This window comes from Helianthus annuus, chromosome 5 (assembly GCF_002127325.2).
Source record: "Helianthus annuus cultivar XRQ/B chromosome 5, HanXRQr2.0-SUNRISE, whole genome shotgun sequence".
NCBI lineage: Eukaryota > Viridiplantae > Streptophyta > Magnoliopsida > Asterales > Asteraceae > Helianthus > Helianthus annuus.
The window spans coordinates 7,667,723-7,694,664 of NC_035437.2; the positions used below are offsets into that span (position 1 = coordinate 7,667,723).

Below are 26,942 nucleotides of genomic sequence, written 5' to 3' on the forward strand. Positions count from 1 at the left end.
AAAAATGTTTTATAAAACCAGACTATAACTGAACTGATACGACATACTGATACGACATGGACCATGACACTCAGCTCCAGGCAGCAAGGTTCGTCTTTTGTTTACTATTGCATAGCATAGTTAGTACATACTCATGATTAGTATCACACTCGAACGCACACATGATATTACAATATGAATTACTATGCTATCTGTCTATACTACGTGTTTTAAGAGTAGGACTCTTCCTGGACTTACATGCTCTATGTTGTGATATCGACGGTCGTACTGTATGAATTTGGGGAAACCTTTTAACATGAGTAGGGAGGAACTGAGATAAGCATGCAAATCAGGTTATTATTATGGGTGCACACATAATAACAACGTGAGGTGCATGTGAGTCCCAGTAAATCTCGACTAGTGTGAAAAAGGAATCCCGCGTTGTTAGTCAATGTTGTATTAGAGCCTCAAAAACTGTGAATACTATAGCAATACTTGACATCCGCTTGAAATGGTCTGTTAATTTGTTACTTCTTCCCATACTTATAGAATCATGAACGGACGTGGTGGAGGTCGTCGTGGTGGACGTGGTGGACGTGGTGGAGGCCGCGGTGGTGGACATGGCGAGATCCATATGACCCAAGCTGAGCTAGAGGAATTACTCAACGCCCAGGTGGCTGCAGCCTTGGCAGCTTATCAGGCTGGTATGACATGTACCAGACATTCCTTCCTTTGAATCGTGAACTTGAGTCTTACTTGTTGGTTTATTTTCTCTCGTTAATAGGTCAGCCGGCGCCACAAAACCAGCCTCACCCACCGGTCTGCACTTTTAAAACTTTCATGGATTGCAAGCCACAGACCTTCAGTGGCACTGAAGGGGCTGTAGGACTTATACGCTGGTTCGAAAAGGCGGAGTCAGTGTTTGCGATATGTAACTGCCCAGTTGGGGATAGAGTAAAGTTTGCAGCAGGCACGCTTGAGGATGGTGCCTTGACCTGGTGGAATGCCCAGGTCCAACTGCTAGGTATTGAGGCGGCGAACGCCACTACGTGGGATGATTTTAAAGAACTGATGAGAGAGGAATACTGCCCTCGAGACGAAATACAGAAGTTAGAGAATGAGTACTATGATCTAAAAATGGTGGGGTCTGAAATTGAGGCGTATGTGAAGCGGTCGTATGAGTTAGCTGATTTGTGTCCGACTTTGTCCCGACCCATGTCCCGAAGAATCGAGTTGTTTATTAAGGGGTTACCTCCACGGGTGAAGGGTTTAGTTACAGCGGCGAACCTCAATAACCTAACTCAGATTGTTAGATTGGCACATAAGATCGTTGACCAGGAGGTGGAGAGCGACTCATTGCCACCTCGTATTTCTAGCACTACCACAGCTGCCACTACTTCCACTGCATCTGCTGCTGATAGCAAACGTAAGTGGAACGATACGGACAAGGGGTCCAACTCTGCACAGCCTCAGAAGAAGATGGATACTGGCAGCACCCGCAGTTTCAGTCAGACAGCATCAGTGAATCAGAACTCGAGTAACAAATCAGGGCAGGGATCATATGCGGGGAAGCTACCCTTGTGCAGCAAGTGTAACTATCATCATAAGGGACAGTGTGCTCGGGTTTGTCATCGATGTAATCGACCAGGACATATGGCTAGGGATTGTAGGGCCACTTTTCCAACTCAGCAGCAGCCATCACAGCAGTTGGGTAGGCAACAATCTCAACAAAATCAGGGTACTCAGAGAGGGTGTTATCAGTGTGGAGCCGAGGGGCACTTCAAGCGAGACTGCCCTCAGCTGAAGCAGAACACAGGGGGTAGTAACGGGAACAACAATGCGGGGAACAATGCGGGTAATGTCGCGCGTGGGCGCGGGTTTGTGTTGGGAGCTGGGGAAGCGCGGAACGACGGCAACGTGGTTACTGGTACGTTTTCAGTGAACGGTGTTATTGCTTCTATTTTATTTGATTTTGGTGCCGACTGGAGTTACGTGTCTTTAGAGTTTAGTTCTCAGTTAGGGTTAAGTCCTACACTTCTCGTAATGAAACACATAGTAGAAATCGCAAATGGTAAAACAATCGAAGCTACACATGTTCTATTTGGGTGTAAAATCGATCTTCTGGGTCAAGTCTTCGACATTGACTTAATTCCTATTACTCTTGGAAGCTTCGACGTGATCGTTGGTATGGACTGGTTGTCCAAGTATCAAGCGGAGATTCTCTGTAAGGAGAAGATCATACGTGTTCCCCTTCCTAGTGGGGAATTTCTATCAGTTCAGGGTCATCGCAGCGGGACCCCAGTTAGTATTGTTTCGGCAATGAAGGCTCAGAAGTATTTGCGTAAGGGCTATCCTGCTATTTTAGCTCTTGTCACTGATTCACCGTCTGACGAAAGGAAGATTGAGGATCTTCCAATTGTTCGTGAATATCCTGACGTATTTCCTGAGGAACTCCCTGGTTTACCTCCACATCGTCAGGTGGAATTCCAGATCGACCTCGCCCCAGCGGCAGCCCCGGTTGCTCGTGCTCCTTATCGTCTTGCACCAGGAGAACTGCAGGAACTATCAAACCAACTCCAAGAGCTGATGGATAGGGGTTTCATCCGACCTAGCTCCTCCCCCTGGGGAGCTCCAGTCTTATTTGTGAAGAAGAAGGATGGGTCCTTACGAATGTGTATAGATTATCGCGAGCTCAACAAGATGACAATCAAAAACCGTTATCCTTTACCTCGTATCGACGACTTGTTTGACCAGCTGCAAGGGTCAAGTTTTTACTCCAAGATCGACTTAAGGTCGGGTTACCATCAAGTGCGAGTCAGGGAAGAAGACGTTCCCAAAACCGCGTTTCGGACGCGATACGGTCACTATGAGTTCTTGGTTATGCCATTCGGGTTAACCAACGCACCAGCGGTCTTCATGGACCTCATGAACCGCGTGTGCAAGCCATACCTTGATGACTTCGTTATCGTTTTTATCGACGACATCCTAATTTACTCCAAGAACAAGGAGGATCACGAATGACATCTACGCCTTATCCTAGAACTTCTGAGGAGGGAGCAGTTGTACGCGAAATTTTCGAAGTGCGATTTTTGGATACGGGAGGTACATTTTCTGGGGCATATAGTTAATGAGATGGGCATACATGTAGATCCTGCCAAGATTGACGCCATTAGAAATTGGGCGGCACCGAGGAACCCTTCGGAGGTGCGACAATTTCTCGGTCTAGCAGGGTATTATCGTCGTTTCATACAGAACTTCTCAAAGATTGCACAGCCACTCACCTCGTTAACACAGAAGAAAGTAGTCTACTCTTGGGGGACGAAGCAGGAGGATGCTTTCCAGCTTTTGAAACAAAGGTTATGCAGCGCGCCAATCTTATCTCTACCAGATGGCACTGAGGATTTTGTAGTTTATTGTGATGCTTCGATTCAGGGCCTCGGTTGCGTGTTGATGCAACGCGAGAAGGTGATAGCTTACGCTTCTCGACAATTGAAAGTTCACGAGAAGAACTATACGACACACGACTTGGAGTTAGGAGCAGTGGTGTTTGCGCTGAAGATTTGGAGACACTACTTATACGGTACGAAATGCACCATCTACACCGACCACAAGAGCCTTCAGCACATCTTTGACCAAAAAGAATTGAATATGCGACAGCGTCGTTGGGTAGAGTTGTTCAACGATTACGAGTGTGCCATCAAATACCACCCAGGTAAAGCTAACGTAGTAGCTGATACACTCAGCCGCAAAGAGACAAGGCCTAAACGTGTTCGCGCATTACAACTCACTATTCATTCCAACCTTCCTGATAAGATTCGTACGGCTCAGACTGAGGCATTGAAGGAAGAAAACATCGAAGCTGAGGGTTTACGCGGTATGGAAAAGCAGCTTGAACAGAGATCTGATGGCATCTACTACATCATGGGAAGAGTATGGGTTCCTCTGTTTGGTGATCTTAGAGAACTTGTGATGGATGAAGCACACAAGTCACGATATTCTATTCACCCGGGATCGGACAAGATGTATCACGATCTTAAGGTTATGTATTGGTGGCCGAATATGAAAGCCCTCATCGCCACGTACGTGAGCAAATGCTTAACTTGTGCAAGAGTTAAAGCGGAACATCAGAAGCCTTCGGGTCTACTGCAGCAGCCAGAAATACCCAAATGGAAGTGGGAACAGATCGCTATGGATTTCGTTACTGGATTACCAAGGACTCAGGCTGGAAACGATACTATATGGGTGATTGTTGATCGACTCACGAAATCGGCACATTTTCTAGCAATCAAGGAAACAGATAAGTTTTCGCAGCTTGCAGCGGTGTATCTTAAGGAGGTAGTTGCTCGGCACGGAGTGCCAACTTCTATCATCTCAGATCGAGACCCGCGTTTTACTTCTGAATTATGGCAGTCTATGCACAAACTGTTCGGTTCGAAACTGGATATGAGCACCGCTTACCACCCCCAGACGGATGGTCAGAGTGAGCGCACTATTCAGACGCTTGAAGACATGCTGCGAGCATGTGTGATCGATTTTGGGAAGGGATGGGAAAGGCACTTGCCGTTAATAGAGTTCTCCTACAACAACAGCTACCACACAAGTATTCAGGCAGCTCCGTTCGAAGCATTGTATGGGCGGAAATGTCGTTCTCCTCTCTGTTGGGCAGAAGTAGGTGACAGTCAACTCACAGGTCCTGAACTCATTCTTGAAACTTCACAAAATATAGCTCGGATAAGGGATCGTATGGCAGCAGCGCGTGATCGCCAGAAAAGTTATGCTAACAAGCGTAGAAAGCCCTTGGAGTTCGAAGTTAATGATCGGGTTATGTTGAAAGTTTCACCGTGGAAGGGCGTTGTACGCTTTGGGAAGCGTGGCAAGCTTAATCCACGTTACATTGGGCCATTCAAAATTCTTGAGCGGATCGGTAAAGTCGCTTACAGACTCGAGTTACCTGCGGAATTAGGTAATGTTCACGATGTGTTTCACGTTTCTCAACTAAAGAAGTGTCTGGTTGATGAGACACTAGTTGTGCCATTTCAAGAGCTCAAGTTGGATGACAAGCTGCAGTTTGTTGAAGAGCCTATTGAAATCATGGATCGGGAGGTCAAGGTCCGTAAACACAGTCGAATTCCGATTGTTAGGGTCCGTTGGAATTCAAGGCGTGGACCGGAGTTCACGTGGGAACGCGAGGATCAGATGAAACTAAAGTACCCTCACCTCTTTCCCAAGGACAAGGCAGAGTCAAGCAAAACTAGTGAATCTCGGGACGAGATTCCCCTTCAAGTTGGGGATGATGTAACACCTGAGGAAAATCCGCAACAATCTTGAATTGTCACTCCACTCTCTCGTACCTACTTGCTAAATTTCGGGACGAAATTTCCTTCAAGTTGGGGATAATGTGACAACCCGAATTCTTGAGGTTAGTATTATCCTATTTCCCGAACTCCTTTGTCGTATTTACATATCCTTGGAATCTTGTAAGATCGTTGTGCTGATGGGAATATGTTGCAAACTTGTTAATGAGTAACGTATTGAAATACTCGATTTATACTAAGACATCTTTCAACCAAAGATCCTTCGACCGAAAGGTCCAACCTTCGAAGGATCACGAAACCGAAAGATCCAACCTTCAAAGGATCGCGAAACATAAGACATAACTTTCGACCGAAGACCCTATCTTTCGACCAAGGATAGGATCCTTCGACTGGGATCCGGGTCTTACGGCCCAGTCTTTCGGCCCAGTCCTTCGGCCCACGAGTTTAAGGTTATATTTAGAACATACGTGTGTGATACGAACAGTTACAAACCCTAGACCCTCTCATTGTGTGACGGCAGAAGAACAAGTTTTCTCTTTAGAAGCATCAAACTGTTGATCCTATCTTTCGGTAAGTAAGATTCTTGTTCGTTTAGTGAATTAGAAACGCTTATGATTGCTTGTTTGATTTAACATAGTAACAACCTCGTTCATGGATTGAATACGTATGCGATTAGGTCACGACCGATTATGAATGTGATATTATATTTGATTTGCAATTTCGATTATCGTTTATCGTAACAGTGATGGTGAACCCACATGTCTTGTGCCGATAACTATTAGTGAATAATTCTGATATGATGAACGTTGTGTGAGAATTAGATCGTTAGACATTATGTGTTAAATCATAGTGACTAGTTAGCATGGATATTGGTTTTGATAAAATTGTTGTTAGACGGCACAATCTAAACTGCTGGGTCAAACTGATTAGATCTTGATACATGTTTACTGTACTGCTTGATGACCATTAGGGTTCCGTTTCGTAACTGATGGATCGAATAATAATTGCTGAATTGTAACCGAATGATAGCAGTTAAGTCGTATGTTAGGATTCTGGGAACCGAAAGATAACTGTGGTAGTCGAAGGATAACTGGCATAGTCGAAACATGATATTTGGTTCGAAACATGACATTTGGTTCGAAACATAGCATTTGGTTCGAAACATAACTGTTAGATCGAAAGATAAGTATGTCGAAAGATAGGTAATAGGTCGAAGGATGACTGTGAATCGAAATATAACTGTGTGTCGAAACATAATCGTTAACCGATTGATAACTAATGTGTCGAAGGATAAATACGAAACGAAAGATAGTGTCGAAACATAACTGAGGTGTCGAATGAAAGTGTGAACCGAAAGATATTGAGGTGTTAACATTGTATTCGTGTACACTAGTTGATGATTAAATGTGAAATGATACGTGTTGTGCTGATATGCAAACTGACTGTTATTTGTAACTATCATAGGGCTTGGTAAATCACTGTTGTTAAACGAGTAAATAATTCTACCGAGCAAACCAAGGTGAGTTCACTACATTCGAGCATGCGTCCCAGTGGTTGGGGACAGTCAATGGGTATCCCATGGGGGGGATGAGTCTTTGGGTAAAAACGAGTATATTGGTTAATATTCTCACCTATCATCTTTTGTAAGTCCCTCATCGGGTATTAGTTAGTAGCGCTACTTAGGTTTGGCACCCTCACCCCGTGCCTGTAGAGGACGGAGGTGAACTAATGACCCAGTCTGGCCCAGTACTAGATAGGAGTACGTGGGAAGGGCAGTCGTGTATTTCAGGAGCCGTCATTGTTCGGAAATGAGATATTAACAATATTACTTGCATTGGTTATTGAACTGTTTTACATACAACGGGTAGCAAACGTTTTCTAACAACTGTGAACTCGCCAGCTTTGTCTGATACGTGTGTTACATGCTCGCAGGACCTTAGGTACTGGGAACACAGGAACTTGCTGGCTGGAGGGCGAGAGTGGTCATGGTTACATTAATGAACTTAGTTATCAGACATTTATTTACTGTGGTTGTTTGGATAGTATTTACAGTATGATACATTAACGCTTCCGCTGAACTTATGGTTTTTGAACAACTTATGTTGAGATTTCAGTATTATTAAATGATGGAACTTTATTTCAAACTTGTGATTCAATGTAATTGGTGGCTCATTGCTAGCCGTCACACGCCTAACAGGGACACTCCCTAGGTGGTAATTTGGGGGTGTGACAGAAGGAAAATCCAAAAAATGAACCGAAAAATAATGATAAATAAACGGAACCTAATACCAACATCAAGCAACCCGTTCAACTGCAAATCACAATGCAAAGACTTCAGATCATAACTAATCAACCAAACAACCCAAAAACATTATATAGTGATGCCAAAACAGCAATTTGTTGCTATGATATGAAGAACGGGTAACATATAGCTTAGTTATTGGAATGCATATCTATACTATATTATAATGCATGAGGGAGGGGTATTTTAAGATACCCAAAAAATAAGAACTTTTTCCTCGCTTTATTTATAGAAAGACCCCTAAAATGAGGGTAGTTTAGTCTTTTAAACACTATTTATTGTTTAGCCCCTAAACTTATTATACTTAAATCCCTAAGGTTTTAACAAAATTATAGATAATTAGTTACACTTCACCCATTCACAACAAACTTATAATTTTTTTTACATATTCTTGACATATCTTATAAACTATACTGTTCTAAAAAAATCCAAAGATAGCATGACGACCTACACATTTTTGTCGACGTTTCGATAGTTGTCTTGTTCAATATCGACGCACCGATTAAAAGGTACAAGTCGATAATGCTTTAATGTACAAGTAATTAATACTTGTGATCTAATGCGCCTAATCTACAAAGATGTGTCCATCTACGCAAACAAAAACAAAAACAAAAAGAGTTAAAAGTACCGTAACATAAAATGAAGATATTATGTGTCACATTTTATTTTATTAAAACTGCCTAATATTTGAACTTAGATATATCTTATAAAAACACAAAACTAACTACAACAAACTTCCTAAATAAAGGGGTGACAAATCTAAAATTAAACACTAATGCACTTCTATAGTTACTACTATAAATACATAGAAGAACACCCCCATATCTATTGCTAAACAAAGTTAAAAAACGGATCCAGTTCTGAATTCAATTGTTCCGAAAAACCAAGCATGTGAGATTGAAAATTCTAAGGTCAGTTCTGTTATATCACAACAGTGAATAATTGTTTTCTTTTATTTACTTTTATGTGAATGTTAACTTATTTGATTTTTCAGATTTAGTTGCATGATGAACATGCCAATTTAAACAACCCATTTATGGAAAGAGCTTCTACGGTATTGATTTTGTTGGTTTTTAAGTATTATTTTTGCGTATATCTTTCATATTAACATGTTCGTCATGTTATTACATGTGTGTTTTATTGCAGGATGATGGTGATAAAAGTTTTGATATTATTTCTTATGGTGCAATGTTTAGTCCATACAAGTCTAATCTTCAACGTGAATTTAGTGAAGATGTAATTTTAAGGTTTATTTAATCTTTTTTTTAACTTTTGTATTCATTTTTTGTCCTTTTTAAGGATCGAAAATTTGAGACTCAAAGGAAGAGATACAAGAGGCTCTCTGAATGGAAATGGAGTGAGTTTATGAATTTAGACGATTCTGAGGACAATGACAAAGAAGAGGAATTAGAAGATACTGCCGATTCTAGCACAAACCAGAAAACCCGATTAAAAATACTTCGAGTGTCAATTCAGAAGCGGAACAGATTTCATGCCAAGTGTTTTTATGTTTTGTTTTTTTTATTTTCAGTTGTTATGATTGATCTAGACGTATGAATAAAGTTTATTTTATATTTGAACTTTATTTTTGGTGTTAATATAATGCAGTTATTGACCATATTAATAAAGTTCAAAATAAAGTTAGTATCATAAATTTACAAGTCAACTAAACTTATATAAGTTAATATCCTAAAGTTGCAGTAAATAGATATTGCAGTTAGATATAGTCAAGCTGAAATTATAAAATGTTGCAGTTATTCTTGGATATTAATCTAATAATTTGTATTTCTAAATTAAAAAATAATAAAGTAATAAACTTTAAAGTTAAACAAAAGAAACTAAACTTAGTATAATATAAAGTTAACAAAGATATAAACTCTTAACATCCTATTTTTACAAAAAATGTTTTTAAATTTTTATAAATTTTTTTATATATATAAAAATAAAATTTAACAATTAAAGTTAAAGGTGTAAAACGTACTTACGAGTCAACTACTATTTTTTATTTTTATATAAACAAAAGTTTTAAACTTAAAGTTTATTGGATGAGTACCATGTGGATATTTAAAAAAAAAGTTATGAACTTTAAAGAATAAAATTATAAACTTTATCATTTAACCAACAAAATAAACTTACTTTACAACTATAACAATTTATCTTTTATTTTTTGTCATTTGATTATCATTTTTTTTATAAAAAAACGAAACTTTACATGTGTAAAACAGTTTTTTACTTTATCTATAAACAAAACATTTTGTTTTTATAAAAAAATGATTCTTTTATAAACATTTTTTTGTAACAAGTAATATAAATAAAATACCAGAAATTTACAATCTTTACTAAATAAATACTAAATTGTGTTGCAATTTTTTAGAAATTATAAGTTCAACTATATTGTTATAGATAATATTAGTCAGTTTCAAAAGAATTCTTTACCAACTTGACTAGATACATAGTAGATTGTGTTACATATTTTTAGGGATTGTAAGTTAAAAGTAGACTCATATAGATAAAATTAGTTAGGAACTAAAAATCTGAACTTAGTATGATATAAAGTTAATAAAGATATAAACTCTTAACATCCTATTTTTTTATAAAAATATTTCTTTGAAATTTTTTAAAAATGTAATTTGTTTATATCTGTAAAAAACCAAAAATTAACAATTTAAGTTAAAGCTGTAAAACGTACTTACGAGTCAAATACTATTTTTTATTTTTATAAAAACGAAAATTTTAAACTTAAAGTTTATTGGATGAGTACTATGTGGATATTTAAAAAAAGTTATGAACTTTAAAAAATAAAATTATACTTTATAATTTAACCAATAAAATAAACATACTTTACAGTTATAAGAACTTAATTTTTTTTTTTTTGTCTTTTGATTATTAATTTTTATAAAAAAAAAACAAAACTTTACATATATGTAACACTAATGGCATATATCCACCACAATAATATTATTATAAATATTATACGAATAAGAAAACTACCAGAAACGAATATCGCAATCCAAAGTGTCGCCCCGCCGCATCGCGCGAGCACCCTACTAGTTACTTATAACCAAGCACGTAGTGAAAAAGAAAACACATTTTAATATATAAATCATATAAATTATGACAAAAGCAAAGCATATACACAAATGCTTGAAATAAAAATAGTTGGCTTTACCTGAAATTTTGTTGCTTGTGATATCAACTACCTAATTATATAACATATTGGGAGAATGGATGAGCATCAAGCAATTACAAACGCATTCCAGAATGACCATCTCTTGATGCACTTGAGTTTCAAGTACCAAGTGTACATAAAAATACTTTTGCATCAACTTATCCAATATAATTCAAATAGTTAATATTTAAAACATATTTATGTACAATATAAAAAAAATACTTTTACATCAATATCCTCAACATACTCCCTTTCTTTCTCCTTCATATTCCACTCTACAAATTTAAATCGCATCATCATATTATCATCACAGTCATCACCAACATACATATGACTCATAAACATATGCAAGTTTGATAAATCAGTCAATTAGAACAGATTACCACAAATTATATTCACAGAGCTACATATTATCTGTTTAATTTTCACCATTAGATTGACATATTTAAACAAAACAACCACATAGAGTGAAACGTACCTTGGCAAGGAAAGGATAAGTATGGGGTCTTCATAATTTAGTTTTTTGCCACGTTCAATTTTTTGCAACGTGTTCCTCTCTCTTCCTAAACTGCTGCGGTACAACTGATGGGCTGGTGGTACCACCCCGTGTTCATGCCAGCTTGTAAGAAGAAATCCGGCCACCTTCAACTTTCCGGCCACCCACAAAAAACCACAGAGCAGGGATCTTGGGTTTTAGGCACATAGTTGTTTATAAAATGGATAAAATTTCCTGCCATAGATCATCTTCATACACCGGGTGTGAGCAAACCACCACCATTTCTACAATATTATGGCGTAACCCTAGTTAATCAACCGTCATGTAAATATACAGAATAAGAAACCCTAGCCTCCGCTACTATTTACTCCATTAAAACCACTGACGTCACTCATCTGACCGTACGAACACCACCGTTAGGTTCACCAATCTCCCTTATATAGTCGCGGGTTGTGTACGCGCTGGATTAGGCCGTCACGGGTCGTCGGAGGGGACACCGGAGTTCCCATCTCTCTTTCTCCCACTTTCTCCCTTTCAAAGAAGACAAAAGCAATAGTAACACGTGGAAAACTTTACTTCATTAGCTTTGAGGGTGGGAATTGTAAAGGTAGAAAGTAAAAGGGGCATTCCAGGGCCGAGGATTCTGCACCGACCTTCAATTTTAAATTTTTAAGATATAGGTAATAGTTAACCTCTTTAATTAGTATTGCTTACATAAATCTAACCTTCCAATCTATTTTTATATTTCTCCAAAGTTTTTATTAATACATTTTTTTTTATAATAATTTGAAGATCATTTAATTTTTTTAGTATAAAGACTTAACACTCAAGAATAAAATTAATAATATCTACTAGCATTGGGTTAAACACTTAAACAACTTAAATTTAAACATAAAAATATACGTATTGTAACTTATCGGTTCGGTTCGGTTTTTTTGGTTATTGAAAATGGTTATCCGAAAACCAAACCGAAATTTTTGGTTATTAAAAATCCGAAAACCGAACCGTCAGTTTTTGTTTCAATTCGGTTTTTTTTTTGTTCGGTTTTGTCGGTTATTTCGGTTACGGTTCGGTTATTTCGGTTTTTTGCTCACCCCTACTCTAGGGCTAGCAAATTGTGTCTTAGCAGGTTTAACAGGTATCTGATAACGCGCACAACAAAAATTTTAAACATGAATACGACTCTTTTAACTACTTTATATCTAATGTCTATAAGACAGATCTATATTTTATGCATCTAGAAGGAGAAATAATGGATCCTAACTTTCAAATTTTGATTTTTTTTAAAATGTAAAAAATCACATGGTGTACTTTTCTGTTATCCTGTCTTAGTAGCTTACCTACAGGCTACATGTTACCTATTGTCAGCCCTACCATACTCTACTCTGCTTAGTTTAACACTTAGGTCTTGTGTAATGGGGCATCATATGATGGCAAAATTGGGCATAGCGCCGCTAACACCACTACGGCGGGCGCTATGGGGTATTTTTTCCCCTCCCGCAATGCATTTCACGGCGTGATCAATCATTCCCCACTCACACACGTATACATGCATACATATATATAAAACCCATACATATATAACATCACTACCAATGTTTTAAAAACCGGTTTTTAAGTCATACCGGGTTGTGCTTTAAAATGGTTTAACCGGTTGAACCGGGTTGTATCGGGTGGTTGAACCGGGTTACTAGTTAACCCTATAAATTCCATAAAATACAAATTCATCTAAAAAAAATAAATCTCAACTAGGATTTACTAGTTAACAACTATTTTTATTGTGAATTATTAAGCATTTTAAGAATATTTTTATTAGTTATAAACAGTATTGTATTGTATGACGTGAGTAACAATTTCAACAACGATGAAAAATTGGAATAGAAGACACTAGGTTAATTACTGGAAATATGGAAGATCAATATTACCTTAATATTGTATTTTATTAAAATTAAGAAATCAAATCTTAAGATAATGCAAACCGGTTCAATGGTTTGAACTGGTAGAACCGGATTTACCGGTAGTGCATAAGATATACCGTATTCAGGTTTTACCACCCTTTATTGTATCGGACTCGTGTCTGATATCTGGTTTAACGGGTATAACCGACCGGTTCATACCGGTATTTAAAACATTGATCACTACATACTCAATATATGAAACCTCTTTTACATAATCCGTCACTTGACGCTTCCTCACAAGGGGCTTTATATACGCTTTATTATTAACGCAGAACCCTAGTACACTCCATCATCTAGCCCTGAGCCGCCACAGCATCGATCATCACTACTGAAGCTATAATCGGTCGGTATCTGGTGCTATTAATTGTTTAAGGTTTACGGATTAACAGTCAATTTACATATAGAAGAAAATGGCAACCAATGCAATGTATCTTTCTGTTATTAATCGGCCTTTAGTTGCAAATCCCAATTCACTTCGAGTTAGATCATTTACCGTCAGATGCTCCACTGGTTCTGTCTCCACCGGTGCTTCTGTTGCTGGTACTCTTTCATTCCATATAAATTTACGTTAATGTGTTAAATTGAAGTTGCACAAGTTTTGTTGTAAGTAGAAAGCTTAATGTCACCGAGTTAGTCTTTCAACTCTCGTGCAGGGGCGCAGCTTAGGCTACCCCCGAGGGGCGCCCGCCCCCGAACTTGTTATGAATAGTACTTTTATATAGGTATGACTATAACGGTCTAAGTAAGCCTTGCCGACTTGATGTCATTAGATTTTAGTAGCGGATATCCACCGAGGACGATAAAGTCTCAGAGTGGTGAGCCCAAGTGTTCAAGGCCACAAACCCTAGCAAAACAACATTCGAACATTTGGCCCGTGACATTAGGATATCTTCACAATCACATAAGACAATGAGGCATAAAGGTTAATTGCGTCCAGTGGCGGATCTAAGATTCGTTCGTAGCGGTAACATTTTATAAATAAGCGGTAACGAAGTCGAAAAAACGTCAAATTTTTCCAAAATTTACACTAATTTTACACTACCGCCGGACCGCCGGCGTTGCCCCTTGTATGTACATAGGTCCACCCTTGATTGCGTCGCGCAACTTGTATCTTGTTCATTACTTGATCATGATCGAAGGTCAAATTTTTTATATACATAGTAAATATGGTTGAGCATTATATGAGATTAAAATGACATTGTAGCATGATTAAGAATTAGCCCTATTTTCGTGATTAGGGGAAAAGAATTCCGAAGTACGATATGTTGTATGGTCAGAGGACAATGTGGATTTTCATGTGTAAATTCTTTATTATCAACTAATAATTTGTTTATTGTATAATGCACCGATCGACCTTTAAGCACCGACTTAGGATTGCATGGAAACGAACAAGTTTACATAAGTTGTCATAATTCAACGAAAAAGAACACATATGTAATCTAATTTGTAAGTTTCGACGTTTAGTTAGACGTTTACTTGTTATGCATTAAACATGGTAATCTGTAGCTCCTTGGAAGCTTGCGGATGCTAGACTCGTGCTCGAAGATGGATCCGTTTGGAAAGCCAAGTCATTCGGTGCTTCCGGGACTCAAGTTGGTGAAGTTGTATTCAATACTTCATTAACGGGGTACACTTTTTAACGATCTTCAGATTAGTTCAGTTCAGTTATATCATGTGTTTGATGATGCATACGTGTATGACTTTTCCGTAGGTATCAAGAAATTCTTACAGACCCGAGCTATGCAGGCCAGTTTGTTTTGATGACAAATCCACACATTGGCAATACCGGGGTTAATATAGGTATGTATGCAAGATATTATTTACTTAGTATTCTTGGTATGATAGTTGATAAACTTATCGTCATCTTCGGAACTACAAATATGTGTTTGCAGATGATGAAGAATCAATAAAGTGCTTCCTTGCCGGTTTGATAATTAGAAGCTTGAGTATTAGGTATGCTATAATACTATATCCATCTTGCTTCACGGTTTTGCTTCGAAGATCAACCGAGTCTAACTTTGGGTGATTTTCGCTCCAGCACTTCGAACTATAGATGCACGGAATCGCTTTCTGACTATTTGTTGAAAAGGAACATCATGGGAATATGTATGTTCTCCATCTCATATTATATAGGGTAAAATGTAAATTGCATTTTACGTTCTTTTAGTTTCAGCAAAATTTCAGGCGTTGTCCTTTAACTAACGAAATTACAACAGATGTTTTCTAATGTTTTTAATTTCTTTACAGCGGATGCCCTTTATTTTTGTAATCTTTTTAAGGAGAAAGGACACCGCCTGTAAAAAAAATTAGAACATAAAGGACATCCGCTGTAATTTCGTTAGTTAAAGGACAACGTCTGAAGTTTTGCCGAAACTTAAAGGACGTAAAGTGCAATTTACCCTATTATATTTGTTCAATCTAGTCAACCTACCTTATGATCTGTTTTCTATGGAACAGATGACGTTGATACTCGTGCGATTACTCGCCGGTTACGAGAAGATGGAAGCCTGATTGGTGTCTTGAGCACAGAAGAGTCAAAAACCGATGAAGAACTTTTGGAGATGTCCCGCACATGGGATATTGTTGGTAATTACGTTCCCGTCTATCCGTTTAGCAAATTTCGGTTTAGTACAATGTTGGTAACAAGGTTTTATTCTACACTTTTTGCAGGCGTGGATTTAATTTCTAACGTCTCTTGTAAGCAGCCTTATGAATGGGTTGAAAAGACCGGTTCGGAATGGGATTTTAACTCCAATCGAAGACACGAGGAGACTTTCCATGTAAGTGTTTCCGCATCGAATTTGTTGAGGAGACTGTTTAATTATATATATGTTTGTGTTTGAATGAATGAAGGTGGTGGCGTATGATTTTGGTATCAAGCACAACATACTGAGGCGGCTGGCGTCTTACGGGTGCAAAATAACCGTTGTTCCGTCAACATGGCCTGCGGCTGAGACTCTTAAAATGAAACCAGATGGAGTTCTTTTCAGCAATGGGCCAGGTGATCCGTCTGCGGTTCCTTATGCTGTCGAGACCGTGAAGGAGATTATCGGCAAGGTTCCGATATTCGGAATTTGCATGGGACATCAGTTGCTCGGCCAGGCCTTGGGTGGGAAAACGTACAAAATGAAGTTCGGTCATCATGGTGGAAATCATCCTGTTCGCAACCTTAGAAACGGAAGTGTTGAGATTAGCGCACAGGTATATAATAACAATAACATTTTATGGTTCATCTGCTATCTCTACACCCGGTTATTTACCAACGTATATTGCAGAATCACAATTATGCGGTTGACCCAGAGTCACTTCCGAGTGGGGTGGAAGTAACACACGTGAATCTCAATGACGGAAGCTGTGCGGGTCTCGCCTTTCCTCAGCGAAAGCTGATGTCTCTTCAGTACCATCCTGAAGCATCTCCTGGACCTCATGATTCGGACCTCGGTGCGCCTTTTTCTTTATTTTATTTATGATCCCCATAAATTACGTGATTTTTCGACACACTAATCAGTAATCACTGCTGTTTTATTCTTCTAAATAGCTAACAAACTTGATGTTCATGTGCAGTGTTTGATCATTTTGTGGAGCTAATGAGAAAAGAAAAGCAACATTCGTGATGCAAATAGGTCGGGATTAAAAGAATTTGTACTGAACGAGGCGCATGTAGCTACTAGTTAGTTGACATCAAGAATGTTAAGAATGTTTTGTTTTTCCGAGATGCGTTATGTGTTTTATGCTAGCTGGGTCTGGCTTGTATTGGTCTAGACCATAGACCAGTTTGGTTTGGGTGTTTGCTGCTTGAAAAGCCTTTACATATAAGTTGTTTTCAATGTTTGGTTAATTGGTTTTGAGCAAGAGTTTTATTAAAAACTAGATTTAGAGTTTGTTCCCAAGTTTTTATAAATTTCGGTTTTCTACTAATTTAGCACACTAATATTAATTTTTCAACAAAATCTAAGAAATACAATCTGTATGTTAAATGGTAGAAATTAGTTTAACCCCTCTTTATGACTAGGGATGAGTATTTGGTACGAGACACTGATAGGTTTTGTGCCTTTTAGGGTCGGTAGTTTCGGTTCGGTATTGTGTAGTATTTTGGGTTGATTTATCTTCAAACACAAGTACCATACCGGCCAGTTTCGATACCAGTACCCATTTTTTGGGTTTTTCGTGATGGGTAGTTTCGGTTCATTACTGGTACGGTACCGTTTTTTTGTGATGGTAGTTGACTAGTTTCGGTTCAATACTGGTATGGTACCGAGCTCCTATTTACGACATAAGGTCCGACATTTCTGAATTTAAAGCAGAACTAAGCAAATGTGGCTGATGTTGATACCTTTCTATTGTAAAGTTTGTTCCAATCGTTATATTTTTTTAGTACAAACAGTTAAGTTTTTAGCTGAGAGTTTTGGACTTCTTGATTGATTATTAGTGTATATCCAACATTCTTAATTATTAATTTATGTGTATTACCTAATTCGCAAATAAACTCAAGGTTCTGATGTTAGTAATTATTCTTTGAGTTCTATTTATATTTTAAAATTTAATATGAATTCATGCTTAGTATTTTTTTTTTCTTCCATTGGGCAAGGTAGCATCTGAATCTGTCAATATGTTTATAAAATTTACCTGTTTAAGAGACTTCATAAACCATTAAGGGTGTCTTTTAAATGAATCAAACACACTTTACCTCTGACCGATTCAAAGGCAGCCTGTTAATGAATATATATATATATATATATATAATGAACCTTCCCCTATATATATATATATATATATATATATACATATATATATATATATATATATATATATATATATATATATATATATATATATATATATATATATATATATATATATATATATATTATATATCTTACGAATATCGTAGTATTTATGATGCCATTCTTACATGTTGTAATAACTTGATTAACAAGGATTTATTTAAATTTGACTCGAAGCCACAAGTGATCAACGCTAGGCCACTACCACTGTTTAGTTTTTTTGTTTTAGTTTTCTTTTTTAATAAGGTGGCGTCGTTTATCAATTTTGTTATAACGTTTTATAAAATTTTGAATAGACCGTTACCCCTTTTTTATTTTTATTCGAATGGGTCAAATATTGTTGATTTTTTGTTCTTTATCGAGAAGAACCGAATTGATTGGTATAAAATTCGTTGAAACCGAAGTATTGACAATAAAGTATTTTTACAGATACCTTACGTTATAGCAAGGGCGAGTATGATAACAGTTTCGTGACAACCCGAATCGATACCCGTCAAACATCAATTCCGGTAGTCGTTTTTGTGGATTTTAATCAATGTAAAACACGTTTCGTTATCATTTTGAGCATATCTCTTTCGGTTGCTAGAATGAGTGCCAGTACCATATTGAACTGAACCGACTGATCAAAAGATCGCTGCGCGGATAATCCCGCTAGCTGGATACAAATTCATAAACCAAAGGAATAGCCTCACAAGTCACAACCTCTTGGCATAAGTGGCAAGAATCATGGTGACATAAAAAAGTAACATGACCCACCAATGGCTAGACCCACTCGAGCCAGCTAGTGAGCTCATCACTCATGGCTAGATCCACAACATAAATAAGCATCAATGCAGGAACTACATAACCCCAAATTTCACCTGTGGATCTCACATTATAACGTAAACTTGCGTCCACCATCACTGCAAACCATGACCCCTACAGAAAATTTGTGCCTAAGTAGGACCCGCGTTTTAAGAGGTAATACACATCTGCATCTACGGGACCCACGTTGCCGGAAGACAGGAACAGAATGTAGATAACCTCTATAAAGAAGTGGTTAATATGGTTATTTTATTTCATATATGATGCATATATTTTTTTCTTAAACAAAAAAAAAACATGTTCTATAATCCAAAAACCTATTCACAAGTATAAAGAAAAGAAACAAAGAAACAAAAAATAATCTTTTTTCCTATTACCCTCATTTTCCTAGATTTCAAAATACCGATTATTAGTATACTTGTTGATCAAGGCATCCCAAAGTAGCCTTGATTCATGAGGATGCATGTTACCTTGTGTAGGAAGCAACTCATGATGACCAAACCTCATGAAGAAGTTTGTACCTTGCATTTGCGCCAACATAACTTGCAATACTTCCATTTAAATTTCCGATTATAAACATGGGAGACGAATCCCTATCTTCAACTTCTTCATATACTCTTTTGGCAAAATCGATCGACAAAGGAGGTTTATAAGTGATTGTTGCAGCTCGGTGAGCAAACCCGTTGGCATTGTCGTCTGATGACATACCCTCAGTGATGCACTACACAAACCACCAAAAAATCCAGTCAACAACTAAAAACTTTTCTCACATCAAAGAGTAAATTGCCATTTTAGTCTCTGAGTTTTGTCCAAATTTGCCATTTTAGTCCAAATAGTTTTTTTTTTGCCTTTGGGTCCCTGACTTTTCACTTTTGTTGCCATTTTGATCACATACACTAACTCCATCCAAAAACTCCATCTTTAACCAGGTGTATTTTGGGGATTTTCATTTTAAATGTTTTCAATTGTCATTTTGATCCAATTCCAAAAAATCAAAAAAATTCCAAAAAATTCTAAAAAATAATAAAAATTCTAAAAAATCATAAAAATTCTAGAAAAAATACAAAAAATCCGTTTCGGCGCGAACCGTTTCGAACCCGAACCGTTTCGAGCTGTACGGGTCGAAACGGTTCAGCTCGAAACGGTTCGGGTTCGAAACGGTTCGCGCCGAAACGGATTTTTTGTATTTTTTTTAGAATTTTCTAGAATTTTTATGATTTTTTAGAATTTTTTTATTTTTTGGAATTTTTTTGATTTTTTGGAAATTTTTTGATTTTTTGGAATTGGATCAAAATGGCAATTGAAAACATTTAAAATGAAAATCCCCAAAATACCCCTGGTTAAAGATGGAGTTTTTGGATGGAGTTAGTGTATGTGATCAAAATGGCAACAAAAGTGAAAAGTCAGGGACCCGGAGGCAAAAAAAAACTATTTGGACTAAAATGACAAATTTGGACAAAACTCAGGGACTAAAATGGCAATTTACTCCACATCAAATGAAAAGAATATCGAAGCAACTAAGATGATATATACCTCCGCATTAACCGCCTCAATTACAGTTTGGGGAACTGGGTCTGGACAGAATTCATCTGGTGTAAAACCGCAGAGTATTTGCTTAAGTAATGGAAGACTTATTGACGGGCATAGCTAATTACATTGCAAATACAAGTATATCAGGTTAGCTTTAAGGATGACATATATTTTGTCACAAACGAGGTATAGCTGAGAAATATGGCAAACCTCAGTTCTGATATTTCGGTCCACAATCAAGTCCTTGGGTACCATTAGAAGATTACTTAACGAGTCAAGAAGACCGAACCATTTTACTTCATTAGCAGCATCGGTGTCTACCGAGAACCGGTCAGTGAGCCATCTAGACCAGTTGCCAACCTGCAATGAAAGTTAATCAATTAAGTAGAAATTAAGTTTTAGTAAAAAGGTCAAATGATTTATGATTAGCAATGAATTCGCTTCATCTTTTGTTATTAACTGCTTAAAAAGTTAAAATACATACCGCCTTTTTGAGTTGCGCGCCTGAGCCAAAACTTAGATCGCCAACTGGAATGGGCAAAACTCTAGTTTCGGTTACAGGATTCGATACAGAATCAGCTGGACTTTCATCGGAAGATTCATGGAGAACGGCATTAAACATGGCTACATCAAGTCTAGCGACACATTGTTCCATTACCTAACCATACAATGATAAGAATCTCATTATATATGAAATTGATAAGAGTTTAACTTGTTTCAGTATCATTAATACATTATCAATTATTATATTTTCTATAAAAAAATATAAATTTAGTTACCATTCTTGCCAACGCATGAAGGCAACCGCATTCGTGCCCCTTCGCACGAACCGGACAAAGTCTCTTGAAAGCATCGTAGAAAGCGTTTTGCCACAGATTAATCGAAAAGTTGACTTGTTGCTGGTCACCCAAAGTTACATCTGTAAGCATTTTAGGCATCAAGGTCTGCACCCATATAGACTCCACAATCCGTGAAAAGATCTCCGACTCAACTTTCTCAAGTTCGGATATGAAGGTTCTTGATTCTGGCCCGTCATCAACGAACTCATTGACATCGGGATTATTGGATTGTTTGCTTGCAAATGCTTGGGTAAGTATTTCCCTCAATACAACAATGTTTGACCACCAGAAAGTCAACCTGCAAATTCGAGGCGGAGGCTGAGTTATCAGTCCATGAATGTCGGAAACAAAAATAAAGGCGCCTCTAAACAGAATAAGCAAGTACCTTGAAACATCATTCCCACAAGACATGGAAATCATAACAAGCCCCGATACAATGTTTCGGCCAATGGTAGCGCGCTTTTGTTGAGAAAAATGCTTGCCCGTACGAATATAAAGTCTAGACAGATATTGAGCAGGTTTGTGCACTTTATGTGCCGAGTTACCATGTTCTTGTACTACAGAGTAGAGAGATATTTCAAGAGCCGCAACTTCTCGTAGCTCGTCTTCGAGTTGCTCGATTCTCATTTCCATTTTCGCAATCCGTGGATCTAAATCGTCTTTTGCTTCTTGTTCCATGTTTTCCATAGCATCAAGCATTTCTTCATTACTTCCGTCACTGTCTACCTCATCCACGATACCCACTTCCTTCGGTTCTTCAAGATCCGGACCGTCAAATCCTTCCGATGAAATAGATGAAGGAGTCGATGGCGGTTTTGCATGAACCTTAAACCCTTTCGACTCGTTGGAAATACTTGTAGGTGTGTTAACCTGTGAAGGAAAATCACGCTCGGTAGCCGGTGAATCGCCACTGGAGGAAATCGAATCAGTGATGGTTTCGGAGTCTGATTCTTCCCTCCCGTTATTTGATTCCTTATCGAAATCCGTAACGGGTTTGTCATGTCTAAATCTGCTCACTTTGTCGGTATAGTTTACACCTAATTTTTCATGATTTTCATACGGCTTTATATTCTTTTTTCTGTCAGTTACCACAATATTATTGTTTGATCTAGCAGATGGAGCTTTCTTATTTGGTTCCTTTGATCTCAAACTTTTATTCGACTTTTCTTGTTGCAGCTTAGTCTCCCTGCTTTCAACCTTTGCAGGACGTTTCGTTTGATTAATTGTCGGACTTTTTTTCTTATCCGTCTGCTTCATACCTAACATTCTGTTCCTTCTTCAACTGCCCAACGAAAACAGATTCCCATGAGACGTTAATATAGCGGGACAAAACGAATTAACTGGAATTTGAAATTTTGTTCATGTGGACCAATATAGAAAGCAACATCTCATCTTACTACCGTTTGATCCAATATCAATGTCAGTTACCGACAACAACCTACTATACTTTTAAACAATTCAATTGCATTGAGTCACAATCGAAATGCAGCAAAACTAGACCTAATCATCTACTTGATATTTAAGCAATCTATATTCTATCTAGCCTTCATAGATTCAACATAATAAGTTCTCAATGTTATTGCAGGTTTACGTTCTGTCGCTTTACTTCATATTTAAGCTATCTAGCCTTCAAACATCAACTTTAAAGTAATCATGTCCCACACCTATTATGATTCAGACATAGTTATTAAAGGCGTTAAGCGCACTCAAGGCGCATAGGCCTCGCCTGGGGCCTAGGCGCAAGGCGCAAAAAAAAGCGCGGGCCCGAGAAAAAAAAAAGCGTACAACAAAAAAAACTTAAAATATTCTTATATAATAGAAAATTATACTATTCTTCAAATTAAATAAAATAAAGCTATTATATAACATTTAGTATCGTCTATTTAGTACCAAAAGTTATAAAATGCTAGTTTATTAGTGTAGAAAAGTAGTTTCATTAAAAAAAAGTAGAAATCTAGCTAGAATCTTGCAAGAATTTAGAGAATTTGGCCAAAAACTCTCAAGAATCTAGGAATCTCGCCGGAACCTGCGCATGAACCATCACTTGGAGAATTAAAGCGCAATTGCCTTGACTTAAGGCGCAATTGCCTCGCCTTGCTAGGAAATTGGGCCTAGGCGCAAGAGGCGATGGCTTTTAACTACTATGGATTCAGATTTGATTGATACCTTTATTTTAAATAATAATCTACCTTAGCACCATTAAACAAATTACCAGAGTTCATCAACTTTTAACACTGTGTTCCTCATACACTTAACACACACACACACACACACACACACACACATACAAAAAAAAAAAAAAAAAAAAACCTAGCCATTTGACTACACAGATGTGATCTAAAACAGATCTGAACAACACAAAACCAGATAAAAAAAGCGATCGACACGATTTTAATTCGCAATTGTAACTTTCGATCGAAAATGCATATTAAAAAAAGGATCTAACACTGGTAGCCTCTTAATTACTAGAAACAAAAATGCATATTAAATCAATCATAGATAAGAATAATACATCAAATTGTTCAGATTACATTCATAAACCAATAGATGAACATGTTGAGTCATAAATCCATTAACATTACTCATAATCAAAACTTCATAAACCCTAACTGAAACAAAACCCTAAGTAACAGAACCAGTCAGCCAGATCACAACTCAATAAGCAATGAAACAGTGAGAATCTGCAACACTCATTCATAAATCATAGTTCAATAACAGATTATCAGAATCAGAATCGAAATGAGATCGAACTTACCGAATATTCAAACCTTGAATGATGGTTGTGAGTTTATGAATCAGTCGAATGTGGACTCCATTTATACGGAACTCATTTTGCTGATTTTTTTTTTTTATTTTCATTTGCTGCCAAAAAAATAATAATAATAAAAAATATGTGGTTTTGAGATATAAATACATGATTTGGTTGATATGATAAGAGACATGTAACGTGATGGTGACATGTGGGAGGGTTAGATGAGCTGTAATGGTGCGGGTGATGGCTAGTCAGGTGGGTGGGGGGTCACCCGGTTCGGTCGCGTCGGTGCTAGACAATTGACCGGCTGGTTTCGGCTACGTTACGCCTTCCTTGATTCCTTTCTCTCTATTTTTTATTCACTTTGAATCAGATAAATTGTATAGGAGACCCTTTGGGAAGTTGTCAAGTGGATATAATACCCCTTTAGAAATCACAAAACTGTCATAACACTCCCCTTTTTAGTTTCTTTTGTTTTTCTAGTAAAACCCGAGCCTGATGGTAATACCTGAAAATAGAATATATGGAATGGGTATTTGGGTATAAGATTGGGAAAATATTCGTAGGTATGGGATCAGGGGCGAAGCTTGAGATTTCCGACCGATGGTCGAAAACATATATACCTAAAAAAAGTATAAAACCGGGGGGTGGGGGGTCGAAAACGTATATACCTAATAAATTCTATACGAAAACTACATACCGGACACTACTGAGCAGAAAGTTCGGAGGGTCGGGCGCCCCTCCCCACCCCCACTGTGTTGCGCCAATGTATGGAATGGTTATGAGATTAGATGATACCTTACTCGATTACCGAAAACTATATACTCATTTACCCGAAACATATACCTAAGTTGATGTTATATCTCATAAAACAAAGTAATTACGTATAAATGACTTACAAAACATCAACACATATATTTGATATTCTAATAATGCTTAACTTGATAATTAATTTTAGGGGTTATAGTATAAAAACTAATAATATTGCCTTGTCGCCGGCCCGGAGGGTGTGTAGGGCGGGCGACCGTACAAGGCCCAAACTCCTCCGGGGCCCGAAAGTTTTTTCTTGAAAAAGAAAATATATAATAAATGTATATATAAATGTTTTGTTTCAATCATGTGAATCAAAAAGAGGTTTGATCTGGTGGCTTCATTACCCGTGATATAAGTTTGAATGGAAGAAGTTTGTCAAAGGTTTGATTCCTATCTTTGACGTCTTTAACCATCTTTTTTCCCAACTTTATTTTTACCATTCTAATCCTTTTGTTTTTACTCTTATTATTCTTATCATTTTGTTTTTACGCTTTTTTTTTCCTATTTCAAATTAAGTTTATTTTTTTTGTTTAAAACTTAATTTACTTATTATTATTATTTAGTTTATTATTTAAACTAAATTTAACAAAACAATTTATGATACAAAAACTAAAGAAAGGAACACGTTTTTGGCATGTTACGACTATATGTTTTGGGTTTTCGATCACTTTCGTTTGCTATAACGTATGCATCGAAACAAAAACAAAATTTTCACTCGACGCAACATGCAGGTTTGATCCCACTAGTGTGTGTATATGTGTATATATATATATTTTTATATGTTATTAAAAAAGTCATATTTTAGTAGCCCATTTTTTATTAATTATGTTTTCTAGTATATAAATATGTACTAATTCAAATATATGTATTTTTTTACAAAATTAAGTTATTGACTTTTTATTATATGGGCCCGCTTTTTCTACTCGCTCCGGGCCCAAAATTTTTCAAAGATTTTCGGAGACGGCCATGTGCCTTGATTAACTTGTTTAAAACATGGGTATAAAAATCTCGACTAGGCGTCGATCAATCCATGATTAGTCACAATTAATTTCGATTAATTGTTAAGCCCCACCCCACCGCCCGATTAGCGATTAGCGATTACTGCAACACAAGTTTAAACTATACAAATATAGGTATTTTCTAAAACATCTAACTTATACTTATCAAAATTTTATAGAAATATTTACATGAAAACATAACTTTTTTATGAAAAATGGATATGTGACAATTCTTTTTTATTTATGTAATTTGTATTATGTATAATATTTTATTAGTTTTTTTTAACTACAGTATGCAGTATGTTGTTAATTATTTGTTTGGCAAAGTTTATGAAAAATGGGAAACGTATTATGTATGTTTTGTGTTTATGGGTGGGGAAACATAATTGAAGTCAAAAGATACTACTACCTTTTAGATCTCATTAGATTCTTAAATCCACGTGATTCGATTATAATGTTACATGCATGTCTCTCAATATCTCATGACAATTTGCTAGTGTTTGTAAATTAATATAAAAGAATAATATCGTTTGCTCGCAAAAAGTTGGGGTCTCACTTCCTCGTCATCTTCCCATCCATTACGTTCGTTGTTGCGACCTTCACTCGTCACTATTAGCTTCTTTTACAAATATAAATATATACACACACATATAAGGAAGGGTTTAAAAGAAAACTCCTTTTATTACGAGAACTAATCAGAGGTGTTAGTTCATCGAGACACAACTTAAGAGAACTAATGTGCACAAAATGTTAGGGCAACTAATGTGATTTTTCAAAGCGGAGGGATGATAAATATAAGTTTAGTGGGAACAAAGAAAGTGGTTGATGTGGCTAGAGCACCGTCACAGACTTCACCCACGGATCAAATATACAACATTGTTTATGTCAAATATATTTTCGAACTCGTTTGCTCATTAACCAAATAACGAAATTTTGTCGGTTAATTCCTTAATTGCAGCTAAGACGTTGTTGAGAAAAAAAGTGTTGTCACATGACCCCACGTAGACCTCATCTAAACAACCATCGTGCCCCACGTCCCAACAGCGCCCCATGTGGTGGGTCACGCCTCCTTTTCCTAACGTCGCCACATCTTTACTTCTTTTTCTCCTTGCTTACACCCACGATTTGCTTCAAGCCCCCGCCCCACACCCCAACGGCTCCCCACCTGTAATGCCGTAACGGTGTTCACACCCTTGCCATGGG

General features: G+C 37.2%; 2 protein-coding genes and 1 long non-coding RNA gene across 4 annotated transcripts; 1 reads left to right on the forward strand and 2 right to left on the reverse strand.

Moving 5' to 3' along the window:
- Positions 1 to 10,850: 10,850 nt before the first annotated feature.
- LOC110938513 lies at positions 10,851 to 11,885 on the reverse strand. Its single transcript, XR_002591449.2, has 2 exons — positions 11,244 to 11,885; positions 10,851 to 11,040 (listed from the first exon to the last, which is right to left on the reverse strand). It is a non-coding gene; the product is annotated as an uncharacterized LOC110938513 (long non-coding RNA).
- A 1,522-nt stretch (positions 11,886 to 13,407) lies between these two features.
- LOC110939866 (carbamoyl-phosphate synthase small chain, chloroplastic) lies at positions 13,408 to 17,065 on the forward strand. The gene is made up of 10 exons (XM_022181448.2): positions 13,408 to 13,759; positions 14,726 to 14,846; positions 14,931 to 15,019; positions 15,112 to 15,172; positions 15,258 to 15,325; positions 15,677 to 15,805; positions 15,890 to 15,999; positions 16,073 to 16,420; positions 16,495 to 16,660; positions 16,784 to 17,065. The coding sequence occupies exons 1-10, from the start codon at positions 13,630 to 13,632 to the stop codon at positions 16,831 to 16,833; spliced, it is 1,272 nt and encodes a 423-aa protein (XP_022037140.1). The 5' UTR covers positions 13,408 to 13,629; the 3' UTR covers positions 16,834 to 17,065.
- Positions 17,066 to 18,407: 1,342 nt separating this feature from the next.
- Positions 18,408 to 24,211, reverse strand: LOC110939867. Of its 2 annotated transcripts, XM_022181449.2 has the most exons (8): positions 23,932 to 24,211; positions 21,562 to 22,458; positions 21,117 to 21,474; positions 20,822 to 20,995; positions 20,548 to 20,697; positions 20,341 to 20,454; positions 19,278 to 19,528; positions 18,602 to 19,028 (listed from the first exon to the last, which is right to left on the reverse strand). In XM_022181449.2, the coding sequence occupies exons 2-7, from the start codon at positions 22,440 to 22,442 to the stop codon at positions 19,295 to 19,297; spliced, it is 1,911 nt and encodes a 636-aa protein (XP_022037141.1). In that variant the 5' UTR covers positions 22,443 to 22,458; positions 23,932 to 24,211; the 3' UTR covers positions 18,602 to 19,028; positions 19,278 to 19,294. The 2 variants fall into 2 exon arrangements, with proteins under 2 accessions (XP_035846526.1, XP_022037141.1); XM_035990633.1 differs by having other exon boundaries at positions 18,408 to 19,528; positions 23,932 to 24,210.
- Positions 24,212 to 26,942: the final 2,731 nt, after the last annotated feature.